At 37.2% G+C, this 22,495-nt stretch overlaps 3 protein-coding genes and 1 pseudogene across 7 annotated transcripts; 1 reads left to right on the plus strand and 3 right to left on the minus strand.

Annotated features, from left to right (window-relative positions):
• Positions 1-2,394: 2,394 nt before the first annotated feature.
• LOC111435541 (zinc finger CCCH domain-containing protein 14-like) lies at positions 2,395-8,350 on the minus strand. The gene is made up of 3 exons (XM_023072947.1): positions 8,034-8,350; positions 6,202-6,259; positions 2,395-3,398 (listed from the first exon to the last, which is right to left on the minus strand). Exons 1-3 carry the CDS (start codon positions 8,104-8,106, stop codon positions 2,636-2,638), a joined length of 894 nt encoding a protein of 297 aa, XP_022928715.1. The 5' UTR covers positions 8,107-8,350; the 3' UTR covers positions 2,395-2,635.
• A 1,513-nt stretch (positions 8,351-9,863) lies between these two features.
• On the minus strand, positions 9,864-12,999 carry LOC111435493 (annotated as a pseudogene).
• A 1,539-nt stretch (positions 13,000-14,538) lies between these two features.
• Positions 14,539-16,587, minus strand: LOC111435538 (pentatricopeptide repeat-containing protein At2g13420, mitochondrial-like). 2 transcript variants are annotated; one of them, XM_023072939.1, is made up of 2 exons: positions 15,032-16,587; positions 14,539-14,924 (listed from the first exon to the last, which is right to left on the minus strand). In XM_023072939.1, exon 1 carries the CDS (start codon positions 16,563-16,565, stop codon positions 15,042-15,044), a length of 1,524 nt encoding a protein of 507 aa, XP_022928707.1. In that variant the 5' UTR covers positions 16,566-16,587; the 3' UTR covers positions 14,539-14,924; positions 15,032-15,041. The 2 variants fall into 2 exon arrangements, with proteins under 2 accessions (XP_022928707.1, XP_022928709.1); XM_023072941.1 differs by having other exon boundaries at positions 14,539-14,945.
• Positions 16,588-17,979: 1,392 nt separating this feature from the next.
• LOC111435540 (rhomboid-like protein 14, mitochondrial) lies at positions 17,980-21,589 on the plus strand. Of its 4 annotated transcripts, XM_023072944.1 has the most exons (5): positions 17,980-18,098; positions 18,392-18,491; positions 18,552-18,723; positions 19,699-19,891; positions 20,602-21,589. In XM_023072944.1, exons 4-5 carry the CDS (start codon positions 19,718-19,720, stop codon positions 21,364-21,366), a joined length of 939 nt encoding a protein of 312 aa, XP_022928712.1. In that variant the 5' UTR covers positions 17,980-18,098; positions 18,392-18,491; positions 18,552-18,723; positions 19,699-19,717; the 3' UTR covers positions 21,367-21,589. The 4 variants fall into 4 exon arrangements, with proteins under 4 accessions (XP_022928712.1, XP_022928713.1, XP_022928711.1 ...); XM_023072945.1 differs by lacking the exon at positions 18,552-18,723; XM_023072943.1 differs by lacking the exons at positions 18,392-18,491; positions 18,552-18,723.
• Positions 21,590-22,495: the final 906 nt, after the last annotated feature.

Consider the following 22,495-nt stretch of genomic DNA (forward strand, 5'->3'; position numbering starts at 1 on the left):
ATCTACCCCAACTTGGCATTCCTAGGTGTATTTACTAGTCCATGAGTCAAGGAGTTCTGTGTATTCAATACATCATTTCCTGCCGGGGCTCAGGCATTAAAGAGAGAGGTGAGGCAGGACGGTTGCTTGCTAAATCAAAGAGAGCAGAAGCACCTCGCCCAACATTATAGGAGGATCTCACGAGGAAGGGCTTCCCTCCTAAGTATCAGTAAGCAGTTACTTAATCATATCCCATTTTAGTATCAATTTACCCTACAATACTTCCGGAGAATCTAAGAGAGATATTACTGTCGAGATTCGAACAGCTAGGCCACCAAGCCTACTTTGATTAGCTACCTAGGATTCAACACAAGGGTCTAGGAATAGCCAATCCTTCAAATTTCTTTAGGGGTGATGAAGGGATTGTGCACGCATTCCATTCTATTGGCCCTCCTCTCAAACCTTTGAATAGCTACTTCTCCACGTGATGGAAGAAATTCCTTATGGTCGCCTGTGCAAAAGATTACCCAGCAAAAGGAAAAGGAAACCGGAGGATTTAAACTCAAAGAAAAGATTTGCATGGTTGGATTTGTTGTGTTGTCAATTGTCATTGTCATTGTGATTGTGATTGTCATGAGCTTAAAATCTGAGATAATTGTCAATTGAATCCCTTGTAGAACAGAAATACTATTCTTACAATATTAATTATCTGCTACAATAGAATTCGAAGGTGTCATGTGGAGAGGCTCTCATTTCCGCCCAAGAAGGCTGCCAACCTAATAAATCTCTACTCAAATTCGAAAGATGTCAACCTGGAGTACTAAATAAATCTATTATTTTTCTTTAATTTATTCTTTCTTATAATTTAACAAATTAGATTTATTAACAAATAGAAATAACTCACGAGTTTAGACTTATTATTTATTAACTCTAGGTCACTTGGGATATAACTTCTGTTCAATTGATACTCATGTTTTCTATTAGGAAGTGGTTTTAGCTATGATTTGTGTTCATCCTCCAATGCTTTCAATTCAAGTTACAATAATGGTTGTGGATTGATGTCAGTTCAAAGCGGTTATAAAAAGTTCAAATCTAGTGTCATCATAATTATACAATGATAATGATAATTAACTAATAATTAACTATGATGTCATACCCAATGTCATGTTATACTTTCCATTGTTTTAGTATAAAATGATAGTTTAAAACTTATATAAATCGAAAATGGGTTAGCATAATTAGAACCCAAAACTTATACCCAATGTCACGTTATACTTACCTTGTTGGCGAGGACACTATAAAACATATAAATGAATAACAATATCTAAAATTGGTTAAAAAGTAAAAGGTTTGGTTTAGCACATATTTTCATTAAAAAATCAATCTAAAAAAATACCAAGAAAATGAGATTTGTGTTTAGTACCTAATATTTAGAGTCATTAAAGTTGATCATTTTAAGTGTTGTAATACATGTGTTTAATTACTTAAGCTCTAAAGTACCTCAATATACAAGCTGTGTTGTGTTCAACTCGACTTACAATTCTTAGTATTGAAAATAGTTGGATGGCAACAATCAAGTAGCATTTTGGTTGAACTTACAAAACTCGAGAGATGCATGTATATTGAGGTAAAAATCACTTGGACCTAGTTTAGAAATATAGGGCACATAGATAGGTGCATTTTCTATTAGGGTTGAAACATCTTTGAATCCACCTCCTCTTATAGACGTTTACAATTGAATTTACTTTTCGCTCTTTTAACTTTCCATATTAAAATTCACATCAAAACTAATTTTTATTATTTTGATTACAAATTAAGGAGACAATTGAATTTACTTTTCGCTCTCTTTTTAACTTTTCATATTAAAATTCACATCAAAACTAATTTTTATTATTTTGATTACAAATTAAGGAGAGGTGTTCGTTTAGAAAACTAGATTTTCACAAACTTTGTTCTCTTTGAACTACCTAACCCAACCCAATTGGATTTTTTTTTCTGGTTTGAATTTGAGTTAGATCTTTGAAAAAATGAAAATTTGGGTTGGTTCGTAGGTTAACAACTTTGGTCGGATCAACCTAACAAACGTGAAAATAGGATTACAATTTGCTTTTAAATGACATTAGTAATGCATTCTAATATGTGAATGTTTAACATTTGATTTTATGAAATTTTAATTTTAATTATTAATGTAACACGTACTAAGAATAAGTATGATTGTTTTAATCCTACCCAACTCGAAAGTAGAAGGTTGAGTTAGACACTCTATTTGAGTTATTTGAGTTGCTCGAGTCACCAATCTAACCAACTCAAAATTTCGATTTAGTCCATCGGAGAAGGTCTTTACAAAAAATATCGAATATCGAAGTCTGTGTTTAGCTATTTGCTGTTCTACGATTGAAAGGGACAAACATTTAACCAAATTATGTAAATTATGAAAACATCTGATGTAATGAACATCGAAGAAAATGATTTAACTTAATTATCTTCTAATCAACAAATACCAAGACATACTCTCATAAAGCTACAACATAACAAGAACAAGAACCACCAACCCTCCTCAACTTCAACTTCAATATCGCACTCGTGTCGTCAATGACACGCTTTAAAGCAAAAACTCCCTTATAACAATAAAAGCTCGACAAAATCGGGAACTTGATCATACTCCAGACTTACGTAACTCGGCAGCTCCGTGCGCAAAATGGCATCTCTCACCAAAAGTACAAGAACCTTTTGCAAAATTATCACATAGCTTTGTTTTATAGTTGCTACCTGAAGGAGCAGGGCCTCCTCCTCCCATCGCACCATGGCCTTTGCCGGGTCCTGACATTGAAACTGTGATAATGAGCTCCCTCACCATTGCACTTGCTTCGTTAATTTGCTCAAAAGTGCCCTCCAGTTCTATGTTCCTGAGATTTGGGTCTGATTCATGGTCCCTGATGGAGAGTTTGGCACCCGTTTGGCGACAAATCTGTTTCGAGTTAATCCCACCCTTCCCAATGATCGCTCCGGCGAGGGATGCATCTATACTAATCTTCGCAGTAGCTGAAGCGCCAAAGCTTGCAGCAGGACCTGGTGGTGGCAGGTCCATTCGCCCACCCATACGACCAACCATATGTCCTCCCATACCACGGGGATTATCGTGAGATGGAGGGGTAGGCCTCCCGAGTTCCCACTCTCCATGGGCAAAGTTACATTTATCACCGAACTTGCAGCCTTCAGCGCTGTTGAACTTGTTGCACATGCGAGTTTTGATTTGGGACGGAGCAGAGGACCCGCCGTTGGAGACAGGAGGGGCAGCCATATTTCTGGATGGTTGAGAACCAACAGGAGCAAGATTCATCATTTGAGCAACAGCATTATAACCACCAGGAACGTAATGCAAAAAGTGGCAGCTTTCACCAAATGGGCAACCAGCAGTGCTGAAATCCAAAAAGATGAATAACACAACTGTAAGATCAACCAAACCTCCAAACCAGAATCCCTCGGAAATTCATAAATCTAAAGATTAGTATTCACTCGGAGAAATCAAACACAAGCATAAAAAGAGGAGAAATCAATCTCCGCAAGAACCGCATGCATATCTTTTGACATAAAGTAATATCATGTTTTCCTCTTTCTAAATGCCCAAACTCCTCCAGAAGTTGTATGCTATTGAGAAATAGCATAAAAAATTTCTGAGATATTTCGGGTAGTTTTGAAAAATGGCTTTCTTCAGTCTAGAAAGAAACTTTAGAACGAAACAAATAAAACAAAGATCTGCTCTACTGGAAAAAGAAACTATAAACAGCCGTTTTGTTAAGTGCAGCCCCACTAGAAACGAAGTTGCAAATAGAAAGAATACTCGAGCTTCCTCACAAAGACCTTTTGTGTCTTTTGCAATTAACTTGGCAACCTTTAGCAGTTTTTCTCCCCTTTGGGGTGAAAAGTACCAAATCTGTCAACCAACCTCCCATCAAGCCCCAACTCCCTGTTAGTGCTAAAAGGTCCCATCCTTTTTAGAACAGTTTTCTCCCTCACCGTGCTACCAAAATATATTTTTTTATTTTATTATAAGATCAAAATTATTTTTAAGAATTAGCGCAGAAATTAAAGTAAAAAACCCACCACCACCAACGTTTGAAACTTAAAACCACAGTTAATTCTTTTCATTTTTGGAAACAAGACTTCATTTTTTAGAAACAGCTTCCAAACAGTCCCAACATTAGACTACATATTACTTTAGAAACTATGTTCTAAATCCATAGTATGAAACTATTTTCTGTTCTTTTTCATTTCTAGTTTCTACCGTTATTTATTCTGATGAAAATATATCCTGCCAAACAGGTTATCCATATTAAAAAAAAAAAGAATTATACCTGGTAACAGAAAACTATTTTTAAACGTTCAACCTAGTATCTTAAGTAGGACCCCGTGTATCAAGTATAAGGTTGGCAAGCGTTTAAAGCATATCAAGTAACCAAATCAAATTGCCACACCTCAAAGAGAAGCTTAAGCAAATCAAATAACCCAAACTAAATCTTCACATCTTGATAAAAGATTAAACACAATGCAATCAGGAGAGTGAATAGGAGGCTCTTATGGCTAATTATTGCCCTACAAGAAAATCTATTTCAGACATGAGTTGAAATCTTGGGAGAAAGATATGAAAACTTAACACTTTTCACGAGATAAGCAGACAATAAATCTATTGGTGAGTGGTCTAATCCATTCAAGAAATTCAAAACTATAGGCACTTAGTAGATCGTCACAAACAATTAGAAAATCTATTGTTACTGGGACAAGAAAAAATAGAGGCCTGTGTCCTTTTTAAAAGAATAAAGATGCTCGCTTACAATGATTTATAGCGGCGAAAAAAAGAGATTGAAAGACATGGAGTGCCAACAAAGACAAAGATAAGGACAAGCCATCAGCATGATCCATTAATACTAGAAAACTCACAGCTGATAACAAACAACTCAAACATCGACGGAATACAATGTGGCAAATTGGAACACAGATCACAAAATACTTTTAAGCCTCAACCCCTCCACCCATACTTTCTACCCATATTTCTACAAGCCATCAATATACTGAAGAATATTAAATAGAGGTACTAAAAATTGAAGCAAATGGCATGCTCTAGTTAAATTAGCTGCTAGAAGGAAAAACGATGCAAAGGCAACTGTAATAACTTTTCTTTTTTTTTTTTGAGATAAAAATCAAATTACACCTCCAAATTTTAGAGTTGTATCAATTAAAACCTCAAACTAATAATTGTATCAATGAAAATCTGAACTTTCAAGTGAATCAATTTAAACCCTTCATTAGGATTCTATTTTAAGACCTTTAATGCATTAATAGAGAAGAATCAAATGGAGAAGAATCAAATGGATAGTAGCACTCTCACTATTTATGAGTGGTTCCATCTTTTCTTCTTCCTCTATTTTTCTTTACTTATTAAGGAAGAATTACGTGATACGTTTTCCTACTATTTTAGCAGACTTTTGGAAGAAGAATTATATTTACCCAACTATGAGTTGATTTGAAATGAAACTAAGTTAAAATTGTTATAACTCACTAATATAGGGTCTACATTGATTCACTTATGAAAGTTTAGGAATCAAATTTATACAATTATTACTCTGGAGTTTTATTTGATACAAGCCTCAAAGTTTAGGGGTACAAAATTGATTTTTTTCCTCTATTCTTCTTTTATTAAAAAACAATTTGTGCTTAAAGGTTAGACGCTGACCATATTTCTCTCTACTAGAGATTCACAAGGGAAAGGAAGATAAGTCATCTCTATTCATATAAGAGACGTGTAGACAAAAAAAAATTAGGGCTCAAAACCTCATTACAAAGATAAATGATGGACGCAAGCTAGTAAAATAGAACTGGACCAAAAGGGAATAATAATCAACCAAAATTTAAATAAAAAAAATAAAAAAAAATAAAAAAGAACGGATCAAACTAATTTGTAACCAATGAGAATGAGATGGTATCCCACGTGCAGTGCAAAATATAAATGAAACAGAGAGAGAGAGAGCCTCTGTGTTTTGTGTTTTATTGACTTGGTTGAAGGCTTAGAGTAATAATTTATACCTGTATTCCCAGTTTTCAGAGGCGCAATTACTCAGCTTTATCTTGTAATTCATGATCAATTAAATTCTTACAACAAGTTTAGATGATTAGGGAGAGATAATATGCAGCTTAAATACTTATTTAGGTAGGTAAGATATGAACCTGAAAAACTTGGTGCATGGCTTCGATTTGCCCCCTACAGTTGATAAGGACTCCAGTTCTGTTGCAAAACATTAATTATTCTTTCTCAGTTACAGTTGTTAAGATTTTTACTCTAATACTTTAATACATCTTCACACTTAAATTATTTAGGCAACTAAAACAATTACTCAATAATTTGTAGCTTTCTGTTGCTGTAGGGTAACAATCTAAATATATGATTGGTAACTTCAACTGTTTCAGTTGAATTGTGGGGTTACCTAGGTTTATATATACAATAAGGCCCAACACCAAAACAAAGTTTATTTTTTAAACAAAAAAAAAAAAAAAAAAAAAAAAAACCACCTAGATCCAAATTTTGTCAATGGTAGATGAAGTATTTTAACCCTCCACTCCAAGCTTAATGACTGATCTAAGGATAAAATAAAATTGTTCCGAGAACAATTTTAATTTTTTTTTTCTTGATCCAAAGTGTACCTTTTCCATAAATAAATATGATGCAAACAATTGTTTCCCTCGCTCATCGCTCAAAGAAAAAATATTGCAGCAAATGAACAAGATATTCAGGAATTGTTCCTAAAGTCATAATTTTTTAAATAGATCTTTTCCATATTCAACCCATATTCCCTTCAAAGTGTATACAACTCAAATATGCTGGAAGGCTGAGGAGCTAGTCACCTAATGACAGGGTAACTAGCGATTTTAATGGATGGTGATCAGTACTTCTGAGTTTCAACAATCCTAGGGCTTTAAAAACCAAGGGTTCTACCATAAGACTTGAAAGTTGTAATCAAGAATAAAGAACAAAAAACTGGAGACTTAAACCTGTGCGGGGGTAGGGGCTTATGTAGCCAAGTGGATCAAGGCAGAACATTAAATAAAACAAAAGGAGGGATCAAACTGATTGGAATTTTTTTACGACAATTTCAAGTTCACAATAAATGGAAAAAAATTGGATTCAAATCTGCATTACCAATTTTAGATTCTAGTCCAAGGAGAATAGTTGAAATAAGAGGCACTCAACAAGAGAGATTCTTTCCCAAATCTTTGCTTTTCATCAACATTCTCAACATACTACTGGATAAAGCAATAATGATCAATTCTGAGGTGTTAAAAGTGGAGAGAGACCAAACCATGGTCTGTTGAGAATGTTGATGAAAAACACAGAAGTGATGGAAAACAAGAAAAGGGCAGGCTCCACGCTCCACCATACTTGTAATTCGATACTGAACCCTACGCACACTTTGCTAAAGGATGACAATGGAGACTAAAACCCTCACATGGTCCCACATCTCACCACTAACAGGCACAATTCTAAGAGTCGTCCAATTACTAACCCTCCTATTACACCACTAGTTATATCTAACCCCTCTCATAACCTACAACCAACAACCGTCTTCAATTACTTAAAGCAGATGCACTTACTAAAGGAGTATTCCAGTTATCCCTAGTTGAAGAAGTATAGTAAAATGACATCGGATCAAACGCATACATACGGGTAGATCACGGAGCGCGAACACGTGGCGCCACTAACTCAAAAATCCGTAGAAACAAATAAAAGAAGAAGCAGTGAGAAGCGAAAAGTTCCAACTTCAGAAAAGAAACGAATAACAAACAGAGGCCAAAAAACCATCCTCCCCCAACAACGAACAAAGCAAAGCACTAGCTAAGCACATAAATGTTCTCTCCTCCCAGATATAAGCAACCAGATAAAGCTCAAACTAGTGGTACAAACGAACGAGACAAAGCATCGAACTAACACTCCAACAAACAGAACAACGAACACAATCCCAAAAACAGAAAATAAAACAAAAAAGAAAACAAAAGAAACGAACCTTGCTTATGCTTCTTAAAGGAACCATTAGAATTGAAGGCAGCTTCAGGCCTCCCTCGCTTGCGCATATCCATTGTAAGGAAGTACAGATCGAGATCGAGAAAGTAAATCGAGAAAGAAAGCAAGCAGTGGAAGAAGAGTTGCAGAGATCAGAGAGAACGCAAGAATAATTGGAAGAAGAAAAGAAGGTGGAAACCCTAAGTGTGGAGTCGGAGAGTTATGGCGGGGAAGGAAATCGAGGTTTCTTTAAAGCTACGGGGAAAATTAGAGAGATAGGGGAATTAGCGGAGAAGAGTGGAGCCAGTAAGATATTAATAATTAAATAATTAAATAATTAAATAAAATCAAAATAAAATGTGGGCGGATTTTTAAATTAATGTTTCAAATTGGCTAATTCTTCCCGTTGGGTTCCGCGCGCTATTATCTTACCAAAAAAAAGCGCACGTGACATGCACGTGTCACGTTGACGTCATCGAAAAGGTTGAATCCCTCCTCTTCTTTTCCGACCGCCAAACTAATTTCACCGCTCTCATATTTCCCGGCCAATTTTTCATTTTTTTTTATTAAAATAAATTATTAAAAAATTAATGTTAGACGAGTAACTTCTAATTCAAATACGTCTCCCCTATGGTACATTTTGGTGAGCAAACATACGTCCGGGTAGATAGTCCGTTTTCAACACTAAATTTGGTGAGCTTTCATCTTTCATATTGACGGATTTAACTCCCGACCTCCATGCCAAAGCTCATAGAAATCTCGATTTTTGATGTTATAGCGCGAGACCCTGCCCGGCCCTCTTCAAGTATCAAGTAATAACCAAATAAGGAATTAGAACACAAATACTAGAACGAAACTCCGCATCTCACTTTAGAAGAAATTATTGGATAATAGTTTTACAAAGCGATAGCTTCATTCAATAACTTACCTCTTCTTTCAAACCAAATATCATGAAACAGGCCAAACCAAATAACTTGTTTACCTCGAGTGCAAACTAGCAAGGCGGTAGACACCGATACTATGCTCGTCACATATCAACAGAAATACCACCATAAGTACTAACGATGCCATCAAAGACTTGGTTGTTGATAGAATGAGATATATATAAATGCTTTGCTACAACAGCATATAAGAGCCCAAACCCACAATTAGCAGATATTGTCCTCTTTGGGTTTTTCCTTTCGAGCTTCCCCTCAAGTTAAAAACGCGTCTACTATGGAAAGGTCTAGCCCTACTCCTGCCAGTGCCTTGTACCATTCATTGACTGACACAACAGCACATAAGATGTAACGACCCAAACTCACTGCTAGCAAATATTGTCCTTTTTGGGTTTTTCCTTTCGGGCTTCCCCTCAAGGTTTTAAAATGCGTCTACTATGGAGAGGGTCTACCCTACTCCAGCCAGTGCCTTGTACCATTCAGTGACTAGCACCATTCGGTGACTAGCACAACAACACATAAACCCACCGCCAGCAAATATCGTCCTCTTTAGGTTTTTCCTTTCGGGCTTCCCCTCAAGGTTTTAAAAACGCGTCTACTATGGAGAGGTCTACCCCTACTCCAACCAGTGTCTTGTACCATCCGGTGACTGGCCAAACACCGAGCGGTGTGCCAGCGAGGACGCTGGACCATCAAGGTGGGTGGATGGTGAGATCCCACATCAAAGAAGGGAACGAAGTATTGCTTAAAAGAGCGTGGAAACCTCTCCCTAGCAGACACGTTTAAGAACCTTGAGGGAAAGTCCAAAAGAGAAAATCCAAAAAGGACAATATCTGTTAGCTGGCGGTGGGATTTGGCCGTTACGTAGGAGGATTTCATATGCAGTGACTAAAGAATATGTAAAAGGAACCTCGAATAGCCAGTACTGAACAAAACAGTGTTGTGTTACACTCCCCCAAGAGGACCATCAAAACCTGCAAATAAGAAAGACAAGTTTCACAGGAACTGCAAGCAACAAACTATTTAGTATGTGAACTTACTTTGTGAAAATGATGCAGCATTTCGAAGTTCGACTGTCATTTCCCAAAAAATCGAACTTTTTCACTGATCTTTACAGCAGATTAGCCCTCAAATCCATGAATTATTGAAAAAAAATGCAGTATAACAGCACGAGTATAGTCTAACGAGCACGAGATGTAAAAGAATTCAAACCTATTTCTCTCTTTAAATTCTGCCAAACTTCCATGGCCCCGGGATGATGATTCACATACTGTCTTAGAAATGTATTTTCCGAACACGGAACGATGGTGCTCAACGCCAATGCAGGGTCGGCTGCTCCTTGTTCCTTGAGCCAACTATACATTGAGAACACCCTCTGAGCTGTATAGGAAAGATGGGAAATTTAGCAACCCCAAATTATTTACAATAAAATCTATCTTTTCTTCTATTACATCCCTCTTTTGGTTAAGGATTTGAGGAGAAACTTCAATCATTTTATAAACATCCTTTTCATCAATGTCAGCTTCAACAATACAATCGAACCGCTCTTGGAGCTCTGTGTCACAATCTGCAATATGATTGTGACCCGAGTAACTCATCGAGGACGATGACTAAGTTAAGTGGGAGAGAATGTCACAACCATACTATGAAGAGAGTAGGTTGTGACCCTCACGCCATGACAAGCAAGGTGGCGTCCCTCAAGAGACGCCCATCTGGCCATATGCGGGCCAACATAGAAGAGTGTCATGATGCGATTGAGGAGGACGATGCATCATCCAACACACCACCACGCAAAGTGGGCGTACATTTTGAGCCATTTTCATTCTACCAGATGTAGACACGATTTTGGTGAGGTGTCATACGGTGTCGTGCATTGTCCGTCCGATGTCCGATTGACACCAAACTTGGCGAGCATTCATATTTCATATAGACGGACTTAACTCCCGAACCGCATGCCCAAATTCCTTCCGAAACCCTGACTTTTGAGGTTAAGGCCCGGGGCCCTACCCGGCCCTTCAACAAGCCTATCTTGTCCTTCATGTCTATTATGATGTCTCTGTCTTGCTTATGTCTCAACATGTCTTCAATGCCCACTTTGCGTGGTGGTGTGTTAGATTATGCATCGTCCTCCTCGGGCACTCTTCTATGTTGGCCCGCATATGGCCGGATGTGCTTCTCTTGAGGGACACCACTTTGCCGCATATGGCCGGATGTGCTTCTCTTGAGGGACACCACTTTGCCGCATATGGCCGGATGTGCTTCTCTTGAGGGACACCACTTTGCTTGTCACGGCGTGAGGGTCACAACTTACTCTCTTCAAAGTATGGTTGTGACATTCTTCCCCACTTAACTTAGTCATCGTCCTCGATGACTTACTCGGGTCACAATCATATTGCAGATTGTGACATTCTCCCCCACTTAATTTAGTCATCGTCCTCAATGACTTTCTCAGGGCGCATTCGCCCCACTAATTGTGAAACTCTGCTCCCTTCCCTCGAAACACCTTGAGTGCTTCTTTCATCTTACTCGAGTTTTCCTTTAGTCCTAATTTTAACAAGAATCGAATTTTCTGTTGCCTTGATCTCATCGCCTCTCCAGTATCTGGTAGCGGTGTAACTCTTGTCCCGCGCTTCCAGTTCTTCAATTCCTCTGGATTCTCCAAGATAAATCAACAAAGCCGTTTCTTCCCAACATTCGAGATAACGAGTAAGCTGTTCGTCTTTTTCAGAGTAAATGATCCCAATAGCAAGGGATGAGACTGGAAAAGGTGTTGTATCTCCTGCATACCCATGTCGATTTCATTGAAAAACAAAAGGCATAGCCTTATATTCAAAACAAACTTACCAACTCGGATTCGAGGGAATTGCACGAACACAGAACATATCTGGATCATTGAGGATCCCATTTTCAGTAACAACCCAATTAAGGAAAATCTGGATGTTGGCTGATTAAATCAGCCAGTTTTTCATTACTGCAACCCCTCTGTTCAAACAAGACAAGCAGCCTAAGAATTTGTTTCCAGTTATAGGAATTACCATCCTTCAGCTGTTCTTCAACCCAGCTTGATTCAAATCCAATGTTCTCCAACCCCTCATTAGCACCACCAACCAATAGATAAGGGCTACAAACAACAAATTTAACTACACTAGCTTGGCTGAGACCAAGTTCTTCATACACTTTCAAAGTCGAGACCAAAACGCCGTAGTCATACCGAAATATCTGAGTCGCCTCCTTGTAGATCTTCCCTATCTTATTTCGTTCAATTCCATGGTTACACAACACATTATAGTTCTCTAGCAATAAACTATCATCACTCAAGAACATCAAATCACGGGGAAGAAACACATTATACTCTGCAGGTTGCAGGCCTACACTCTCAAAGAAAGGCTCGAATTCATTAATTGGATGATAGCGCAAGAATCGAGTAATTGATCGCCCAATATCGCTCTCATGTTCAACTCTTCCTAGAAGTTTTCTCAGCATCCATAAACTGAATCCCTCTAGTAGAATGCAAATATTCCAATTACTCGATTCTTGCGCTATCATCCGATTACCATTTCTGCTACCCCTAGTCGAAATTCCCCCGGAATTTCCACATTCTCCCGTTTGGGAAGGCTTGTTAGTGCGATAAAATCTAGGGTTCGAGGCAACAGGGGAAGATCCAATTATCCAATACATGAAACGAAATGAGTTGAAATTGCTATCAGCAATAATCGAAGAAGAAACAACGGAAATTTTTGTAAGTTTTTGCAAGTAGGACATGACAGAACACACAATGTACGCAGTTCAAGCTGATTACATACATCAAAAATGAAATTTCAAAAGGCACCTCTTGAGAAGATTAAGAACTTCAGCTTTTCGAGATTGGAAAGTCCGACAGTTTCAGTGAAGATCGAAGTAGAAAAAGAGAGAAGCGGCTTCTGGAATTTGTTTTGCAAATGATTCGCCGTCGAGAATTTGTAGATTGAGAATACGAGAAGTACACTGGTGGTGCATTATGAATTTTCGGGCTTTCGAATCCTTTGCTAAATTGCTACTCCACGTTAGATGATGTAGATGATGTAAGTCTCACGTCCCTTGATATAGGGAATGATCATGGGTTTATAAACGGTGATGGATGATGTGGATATCACATAGGTTTCTTATAAACAAAGAATACTCTCTACGTGTTTATAAACAAAGAATAATCTCTCCATTTGTGAGGCCTTTTGGGAAGCCCAAAGCAAAGTCACGAGAGCTTTATACTCAAAGTGGACAATATCATACCGTTATAGAGAGTCGTGTTCGTCTAACACTTGGAACCTCAACACGAGAGCTTATGCTCAAAGTGGACAATATCATACCATTGTGGAGAGTCGTGTTCGTCTAACACTTGGAACCTCGAATCATTTCGATTATAAAGCAGACTTCAATAAGCAGATGGAGCGAAGAACGGTAGTTCATTAGGGTTGGTGAAAAATGGTCCAAATTAATAATAAGATTATAACTTACTAAAACTTGTGCTTAAATTGGATTAAAAAAATTCGAGTGAGTGAGAAGAGATTTTTTTTTTTTTTTTTTTTTGTGAAACTCGAGGTCAAGACAACAAATGTGAGATCCTATATCGGTTGAGGAGGAGAACGGGTGGAAAAACCTCTCCATAGCATAAACGTTTTAAAACCGTAATGAGCCAAAATGGACAATATATGCTAGCGATAGGGTTGAGCTATTACAAATGATATCAGAATTAGACACCGAGCGATATGCCAACGAGGACGCTGAGCCCACATCAATTTGAAAGGGGAACGAAACAAGTGTGAAAACCTCTCTCTATTAGATGCATTATAAAACCGTAAGGTTGAACCAAACCGAACAATATCTACTAAGTAAAAGTAATATAATAGTTGACGTCATTTCTCCATAGCATACGGACTATGAACTCGTAACTCAAGAGACTATTTTTCAAAGTTCATGGATGGTAAATGTTTTTTTCCTAATTTTTCGATGACCCAAGATAAACATTTAAATCTTTTTTTGGTTAAAAAATCGAATGACAGATTGGATTTGTACAAGTAGTAAATTATAGAAAAAATATCATTTTGGTTCCTAGGTTTCGAGTCTAGTTTCTAGTTGGTCCCTAAATTTAATAAACGTTACACATTTACTATACAAACAAATACCTTATAAACCCACACGACAAGACTTGATCCAATTAGCTTTGAATAGAGTGAGTTCGTTCGCTCCAAAGCTTGAAATCCTTCACAAATTTAATGATCAATCAAGCTTGAACGATGCGATGCACAAGACATACTTCATAGAATATCTAAATGATCGCAACTCTTGGGAATTCGATCTAAAAACCTTGTTGAACAAGAAAACCTTTAAATCTAAATATCCAAGAACTCCAAAACGATAAAAATCACCGCGAGTGAAAATAAGATTCAGGTTATCTTGGTGATCGAATACCTCAAAACAAGAATACTTGTTTGAGATTTGAATCACTTCACAAGCAAGATTAATCAAGTCAAGCTTGAATAATTCTAAACATTCAACCTAAACTACGTAGAATTGTAAAGAAATTGAACCGTTAGCTAAAGAAAGCACAAATGCTCTTTTTACTACCTTTTCTAAGCCTACTTAGCCTCAAAATAAAACCCTTCACCTTCCACGAGGAGACATTCTAAGAGTTGTAGACTTCATACTTTATGACCATAATTAACCATTATATAAACACAACCTTAAAATACATAATCGAAACATCATAACTCTAGATCACCATCCACACAAAATCTGTAACCATCCAAGAACAAATAAACCTTGATTCTTCTTTAATGTGGCATGAATTGCAACAACGATAATTTGAATAACATATTTCCTCACAACTTACTTGAAGTTCATGTTGCATGATCGAGATATCTTGGTTCATATCACACGAGGAAAAGCTCTCGAAACTCGTTGATGTGGAGATTTTTGTCATTCTTTGGTTGACCCACATGGCAATAACGCACATTTAGTTAGTATATCTTAAGATATGCATGAAGTAGGTAAGGATTATAACAAAAAGTAGGGTGTAATTGTGGATTACCACATGATTGTCATCTCCTGTAAGGCTTCATGTGATAGTTTTTGAACTCAGAGGCATAAGTTATAGACTCTTCTTCCAGTTTCTTCTTCAATCTCCTCCAAGTTCTCAACATATCAGACTGTATCAACCCTCTGTAAAGCATCTCAAAGGTCACCTTCTGGGGAAGAAACCCCCTTTCAATCATCTCAACAAAAAATTGACAGGCCTCTCTCCATCTCTGCTTCTCGCACAACCCGTGGATCATCGTCGTATACGAATCCAAATCCGGCCCTATACCGCTCTCCTTCATATCATTCCACACCTCTTTCAGAGTCTCCTTCTTGTCAAGATTTAGAAACAAGCCTAGTAATATGTTATAGGTATGCAAACTAGGAGCAGCACATAGACAATCCTCCCTCATCTTCTTGTACAATCTCAAAGCACCTGCCCCATCCTTTCTACCTCTGTACTCTTTGAAGAAACAATTATAAGTTGCAGGGGATGGAGAGATTCCATTTCTCACCATTTCTCCTACCAAGTTTTCGGCCTCCTCGAGTCTCCCACAAGAACAGAGGCATTTGATCACCGAAGTATAGGTAGCGACGGTCGGGGAGATCCCAAGCTCTTTCATCTGCTTCAATTTATCAAGGGATAGCTCCGGCTTGTGGGCACGGCTATACACATGAAGCACAATAGAGAAACTGGTCACATCAGGATCAATCCCTCTCTGACGCATTTCATCGAACACCTTCTCTGCAGTCCTAATTGTCCGCTCAAACCTCCCCTCCGGATGCAAACTCGCCCTCCTGCAAACCCCATTCAACAAAACATTATAAGTAACCACATTCGGTTCAATCCCACGCCCGATCATATCCTTCAAAAACCTCTCCGCCATCTCAAATCGTCCAATCTTACACCACCCATATATCAAAACCGTATAAATCTTGACATCAACATGAAACTCCGCCTTCCTCTTGTTAAAAACCTCCGCCGCAACTTTCACATAGCCATACTTACAAAGGGTATCCAATAAATAGCAAAATTCATCGGTTCGTACCTTGTTTCCAGTAAGCCCCTCGATGTCATCAAAAGCTCGAACGGCCTGGCGAGTGAGGCCAGCAGAAATCAAGCGGCGAATCAGCAAGAGAAAAGTGTCGGTACCCTTGTGATCCATTTGGAGGATGAGATGCCAAGCGGCGTCGAACTGGCGAACTTTGGCGAGGATGTCGATGAGTATGTTGTAGGAGGAAGTGGAGAGGGGGTTGAACGGGAGGGATTTGGCGTAGTGGAAGAGGGAGAGGGCGATTTTGGAGTGGTGGGTGAGGCGGAGGAGGGTTTGATCGAGGAGGTGGGAGGAGAAGGAGATTGAGTGGAGCTGGAGGGAGGATTCCATGGCGTGGAAGGGGTTGTGGTGGTGGACGAGGACTTGGGAAACCAAATCGGCATCTCTTGAAGCTTCGATTTGGGGAAGAAGAGAACAGAGATAGCGGAGGGAGGAAATGGCTGAAGGGAGAGGAGATTTGAGCTTACAGCCATGGAGATTTCTATACGCCATTGAATTCAATTCAATCCTTGCATAAGAGCTTTAAACGGGAATGATATATATATGTATGTATATATTGAGACATAGTATAAATTTAATAACATTTCTTTTAAATTAATTTAGCCTATTTTAAATATATTTAATATTTTTTTTAGGCAGAGTCCATTGCACTCATGATTACAGCGAACTTACGGTTGTGCGATATTCACTTTCCAGCAACAAATGAGTTAAGTCAATTCGTTTTTGCATCGTCTACGGCGAAGCGACGTATGCTCGAGCCTCTAATCCCGACTCAAGAAGAAAGTTTTAAAAAACGGGGGCAGACAGATTTTGAAAACAAGATTTGAATGCAAGCAAAAATGTAACAACAACGGCTTACAGCATATAACTATCGGGCAGGGAGAAATTAACAATTAGTCATATTCCCGTACAGTACATTTGGAAGCATTTCATGTATGGCAAGCCTAACATTATTTTGTCAAAACGTCGTACTCCCTTAGAAGTACAAAAGTAAAACATTACGACCTAGAAAAAGCATAAAGGATTTGACTTGACATGGACATGCGGCTATGGACAACATACCCTAAACAAGCATGACAATAATCCACTACATAGAATTGTTCTTAATGATTTTATCCGCATAATTATAATATACATATATTAACACTCCTTTTTTTTATATCATTAGACACGTGTCAATTTATAATTGGTCCAAATTTTATTATCTATAATAGGTAGAATATTATCTCAATTTAATTAGTTTATGTTAGAATTATATATTCAAATTCGAATTTATTGTTAATTTAAAATTTTTTTTTTTAACGTACAATTTTATATTCGTATATTTTATTTTACTTTTACGTAATTATATAATTATTTTTTATATTATTTATTCTCCTACTATTCTTAAATATTACTATTTTTTAACGGTTTGAAAATTTTAATTAAATATTTAAATTTGAGTAAATAACTCTCGAACCCTTCAATTAAAGGAATTTATGGTTGAGTTGGGGTCATTATTTATTACAAGCGGTTTATGATGAAAAAATTTATAACCTCGTCTCGATGTTTGGACCAATTGTTGACTTTCACTGAGTTCGATTTTCACTGAGTTCGTCTCAAAATTTGGATGAACTTATAAAGTCCAAAAATCTCGGTGTGAAAGATGTATAATTACGAGAATGCCCTTTTGTATTTATAATCAATTTTAAATGCATTAGACTATATTTTAAGAATTAATTTTTGTTTACTTAATTCAAATTTTTATAAAACTAATATATATATATATATATATGTTATATACAAAAAGTATTAAAAAGAAAAAGAAAAAGAAAAAGAAAAAGAATTAAAAAATATTATTTAATCGAGTGGGTCCCACAATTTTCAACGAGAAAATTCGCGATGTTTCTCAATTGAAAAGGTTTCGTGGGCGGCAATCCATGAGGCGATGCGAAGCGAAGTTATTCTGTATTTCCAAACCCTTTTCAGCTGATCAAATTCTCAGATTTTGATCTCTTATTCCTTCTCTTTCTCCTCTTTAATCTGGTAAGATTCGCAGTTTAATTCTTCATTTCTTGTTGTAGAACCCATTTTTCTGATTTCTGTAATCATCATCTTCCTGTCGATTTAATTCTTTTTGCAAAATATGGACTGCTTTTTGATATAATCGCGTTTGTTTAATCGAAGTGGTGAAACTCTTAGTTTTTCTGTCCAAATTATTGCTTGTTTGTAGTGTTAGAATGCGAAAGTGCATTTTCTCGTGGATGTTGTTTTGAACTTTCGACCTTCGATGATTGTGTGGGCAATGTGAATTGCCATTGATGAGTTCTTTTGCGTAGGTTGTATGGATTTTTTAAAGATTGAATTTCATCTAGAATTTGAGGATTGAATCCTGTTCTGGACATGCCAAAATCTGAATAAAATGAGCTGTGGAACGTGGTAGCATCAAAACTATCAACCAAATATTTTAGGGGTTCCTTTTTGGATCTGGAATTTCAGGTTTTGAACCAAATATTTTGTGTTATGCATAACCTTCTTGGCCTTCCCGTTTACTTAATATAAAATCAAAACTAATGACAAATGAGAGGTTGGAGAAGGATATTCTTGGCAATGCAGTGGGTGAAATGCTAAATATCATTTTCAGCTATGCATTACTTGAGGCATTGCTATGGTAACACAGAAATGCATTGCTAAAAGCTTCATTGGTGCTGTTTGTGCATAAGACTGACTTGAGGCGTTGCTATGGTAACACAGAAATGCATTGCTAAAAGCTTCATTAGTGCTGTTTGTGCATAAGACTGATTAGCGTTGCCCTTTTAGCAGCGCCTTTTGTGAACGATAGACATTTTATCCTGAATATTTTAGTACTCTCTTGGATTTTTGCCTCAACTCTTCGGTGTTATGGGATTTATAACATCTTGTAGCTTACTTTAGATGGGGTTCTTATCGTTGCTTCGTTTTCTATAGCCATGAATAGAATGCTCTCAAATTATATATCCATTACTGAACAACACAATTTGAATCTGTCCCCCAGCCTTCTCTTGTGAAATGCTTTTATCATTTCATTGATAATCGTGATAGCCATTTACCTAGGGGTGGACATCCAACCGGACAACCATCAACCCAACTCGAATTATAGGGGTTGGGTTGGATTAGTATTTTGGGTTGGGTTTCTTGAACCCGAATCGACTCGGTTCGGTTTTGGGTTCATTGGAAAAACCTCGGGTTGACCCGAACCGAACAAAACTTATAAAATACATTAAGAAGTTAAACGTGTTCATGGGTCGGGTCGGTCAGAGTGATAATCGTGATAGCCATTTACCCCAATCCAGTCATTCTCTCAGGAAACTGTGAGATATGGAGGGCCTCTTTGCTTCACCCAGTTCCCTGACTTAACCTTCGAGTATAACTTTGTTCCAATTGCTTCTTGAAACGATGTTGTGCCAATTTAAGAATAAGGGCTTATTCCAGGACGTTTGGTACCCTTCAGTTATATGTATATTCTTCATGAAACAATATTTGTTTGATTTGCAATGCATTAACTGCATGTAACTTGTGCTGTTTTATCTTACTGACTTTAGAGAAGGCTGCTCTTTCCTCTTTGTATTATTGTCCTATTTAACCATATTCTTATTGGATGCTATAGGAAATAAGCACACGCTGGAATGCTACCACTGCTAGCTTACCAAGTGGTGACCCAATACAACAGGCTCCAGGGAAAGCCCATCACAGTGGGGCTCCTCGCCACTAATACTCTTATTCATCTAAGGCCCGGTTTTCTTCGTTCTGTCATCCCGTCCATAGATGATGTCTGGTTTAATGCGTATCTCATCCTCAAGGTGACTACTCTGGTTATTTAGTTATTACCCAATCATCTAATTTTATTATCAACTCTCTGTTTAGGATTAGGTAGCATTGTTGTCGTCATCGTGGTTTTCGTGCTTTATTTTAGGGTTTATAGTTCTTTCTGTTTAGGACCCTTCTTTTTGTTAACACGTTGTTAGCGAAGTCCTAAACAGAATGGCATGTCCCTTTTTCATTCAGCTGTATAACAAATTTTGTAGTTTATAGCGTCATTGTTACAAATAGGTTCTGTCTTTTTTAGTTGGAAAATCAGCTTGCATAGAGAAAATGGAAGAAAACGATGGATTCTATTTGAATATGTATGCTTCAACTGTAAGAAATGTTATGATGTTGAACGTTACAAGACATATCCAGATTTGTTTGTCCCCACATAGCTGTGTAGTTTACAACCTTACAAGGCGTCCTCGGAACACGGTTATTATACGGTAGTCTTCAAAGTATAATAACTCTGAATTTGAGAAAAATGAAAAGCACTCAAGAACTTTGACACTTCGATCGCCTCCCAATATTCTCAGTTTCTTGTTTTTTTACGATTGTATTCCTGTGATCTCTCTCGATAATGAACCGTTGTAGAGTTGTTTTCTTTTTAGTTATTTATTAATTTGTTTGTATGTCTTTTTGAATGAAATAATGTGATGTTTCATTGTGACACTCTCATAACATTGGTATCCTTTGCATTTGGCAGTACAAAGACTTGAAGCGTTTTTTTCTATCACCATTCTACCATGTGGGTGACTCACACCTTGCCTACAACATGATATCTCTACTATGGAAAGGCATTCAATTGGAATCATCAATGGGCAGTACGAAATTTGCCTCGATGGTTGGCGCGTTACTCGTAATGTCACAGGGAATTACCTTGTTGCTTGTCAAATCTCTACTATTCTTCAATTACGAGAAGCCTTACTACCATGAATATTCTGTCGGGTTTTCGGGTGTACTTTTTGCTATGAAAGTTGTTCTTGGTTCTCAATCTGAAAGCTACACTTACGTTCATGGTGTAAGAGTACCATCAAGTCATGCTGCATGGTTAGAACTAATCCTTATCCAAATAGTTTCACCTGGTGTCTCATTCCTCGGTCATCTTGGTGGAATACTTGCTGGTATTCTCTTTTTACGTTTGAAGGGTATGAATTTGGGGTCGGATCCATTGGCCGTTCTTATTAGAAGTGTTGGTCGAATATTGAGTCGTCCTCTTGGATTTTTCTGTCGCTTGAATCCATTTCGGCACCGTAGGATTTTCGGAGGAGGAACCGTTGGTAGACGACAAACGAGTGTCGATACATGGAGGTGTCGAGCATGTACATTTGACAATTCTTGCTTATTACCCAGGTGCGAAATGTGTGGGACGGATCGACAGGATAGGGCGATGCCTTCTCGTCGATTATCACATCGTTTTGATTTAACTCCAGAGGAACTGCGTCGGAGGAGGCTTGAAAGATTTGGATGATGATACAATATCACCAGGTATTTGCTCTTATTTGAAGGCATAGCAACTATATATCTTGGTAATGAAAATGATTTGGAGCATGAAGCATATGTTGAGTAACGTAGCAATTTGATTGAATACATATGGAATTAGTCTTGTACATAGGGAACAAATTAATATACTTCGGGTCGTTTTTCTTTCTTTTTGACCTTCCTTATAATCGTTGGATATAGATTTAAAAATATTCGTAAAATCTCTCATCCGCTCTCTCCCGGTAACGTTTCTTTCTTCAACCATTTTTTTCAAAAGAAGAGTTATATTTCTTATTCGTTTTAAAGGAGTTGGGAAAGATTTTAAGATTTTTGTTTTCCAAATTTGAACATTTCAGCTAGCAAGGAAATCCTTACGAATCGGCGACGTAAAATTAGTTAATCAATGTTCATTTGTACAAGTCACTTTACTATAGGTCTATCGATGAACTCATATGCAATATAATTATTATTTGCTAGTGGATTATTCACGAGTTATCTTAATTATAACTTGGTCAAAGTTTGTTTTACTCGGTATTTATATGTTTTTACTCCAAGTATCAATGATTCTCTAATGAATGGTTTATTTATGATTCAATCGTACTCTCTTTGACCAGTGAGAAGTCCTATTGTTGAAGTACCCCAATGATCAGCACCTAAAGAGAATTATGCATCTACTTACCTTACAAAGATTATGTTCTCATATATCTACTCAAAAATGATAAACACATTGAATCAGCGTCAAAAGTCATTATGAACGTTTTAAATTAAACAATTTGTAATAGTTACAAAGTGGATTGTATGAATATCGTTATTAAAATAAAATATAAAATCTTATCAATAAATTATAAACCCTTTGAGTAATTATTTTAACATAAATTGCATATCATTCAAGATTACATTAATATTAAATTGTAAATGAAATATTCAAAATTATAATTAAGTGATTTTTGCACAAAAGTTTTGTCGATGTTATCTCTCTCCCGATTGTTGTTTGCTACTTATTTTTAAAATGCGTCTATTAAGGAAAAGTTTTCATACCTTTATAAGAATTGCTTCGTTTCCTTTTCCCGCAGTATCTTCTAAATTAGTATGAATTTTGGTGAAATTTAATTTCATAT

The sequence above is a fragment of the Cucurbita moschata genome, unplaced genomic scaffold (assembly GCF_002738365.1).
Source record: "Cucurbita moschata cultivar Rifu unplaced genomic scaffold, Cmos_1.0 Cmo_Scf00049, whole genome shotgun sequence".
Lineage (NCBI taxonomy): Eukaryota > Viridiplantae > Streptophyta > Magnoliopsida > Cucurbitales > Cucurbitaceae > Cucurbita > Cucurbita moschata.

What these genes read in the sequence shown, in the direction of transcription:
- LOC111435541 (XM_023072947.1), bottom strand. Translation starts at nt 8,106, where the DNA reads ATGGATATGCGCAAGCGAGGGAGGCCTGAAGCTGCCTTCAATTCTAAT. An exon ending in CTTTAAGAAGCATAAGCAAG is followed by an intron (nt 6,260 to 8,033) that starts GTTCGTTTCTTT and finishes GTTTTGCAACAG; the next exon opens with AACTGGAGTCCTTATCAACT. An exon ending in CCATGCACCAAGTTTTTCAG is followed by an intron (nt 3,399 to 6,201) that starts GTTCATATCTTA and finishes TTTGGATTTCAG; the next exon opens with CACTGCTGGTTGCCCATTTG.
- LOC111435538 (XM_023072939.1), bottom strand. Translation starts at nt 16,565, where the DNA reads ATGGCGTATAGAAATCTCCATGGCTGTAAGCTCAAATCTCCTCTCCCT.
- LOC111435540 (XM_023072944.1), top strand. Translation starts at nt 19,718, where the DNA reads ATGCTACCACTGCTAGCTTACCAAGTGGTGACCCAATACAACAGGCTC. An exon ending in ATGCGTATCTCATCCTCAAG is followed by an intron (nt 19,892 to 20,601) that starts GTGACTACTCTG and finishes TGCATTTGGCAG; the next exon opens with TACAAAGACTTGAAGCGTTT.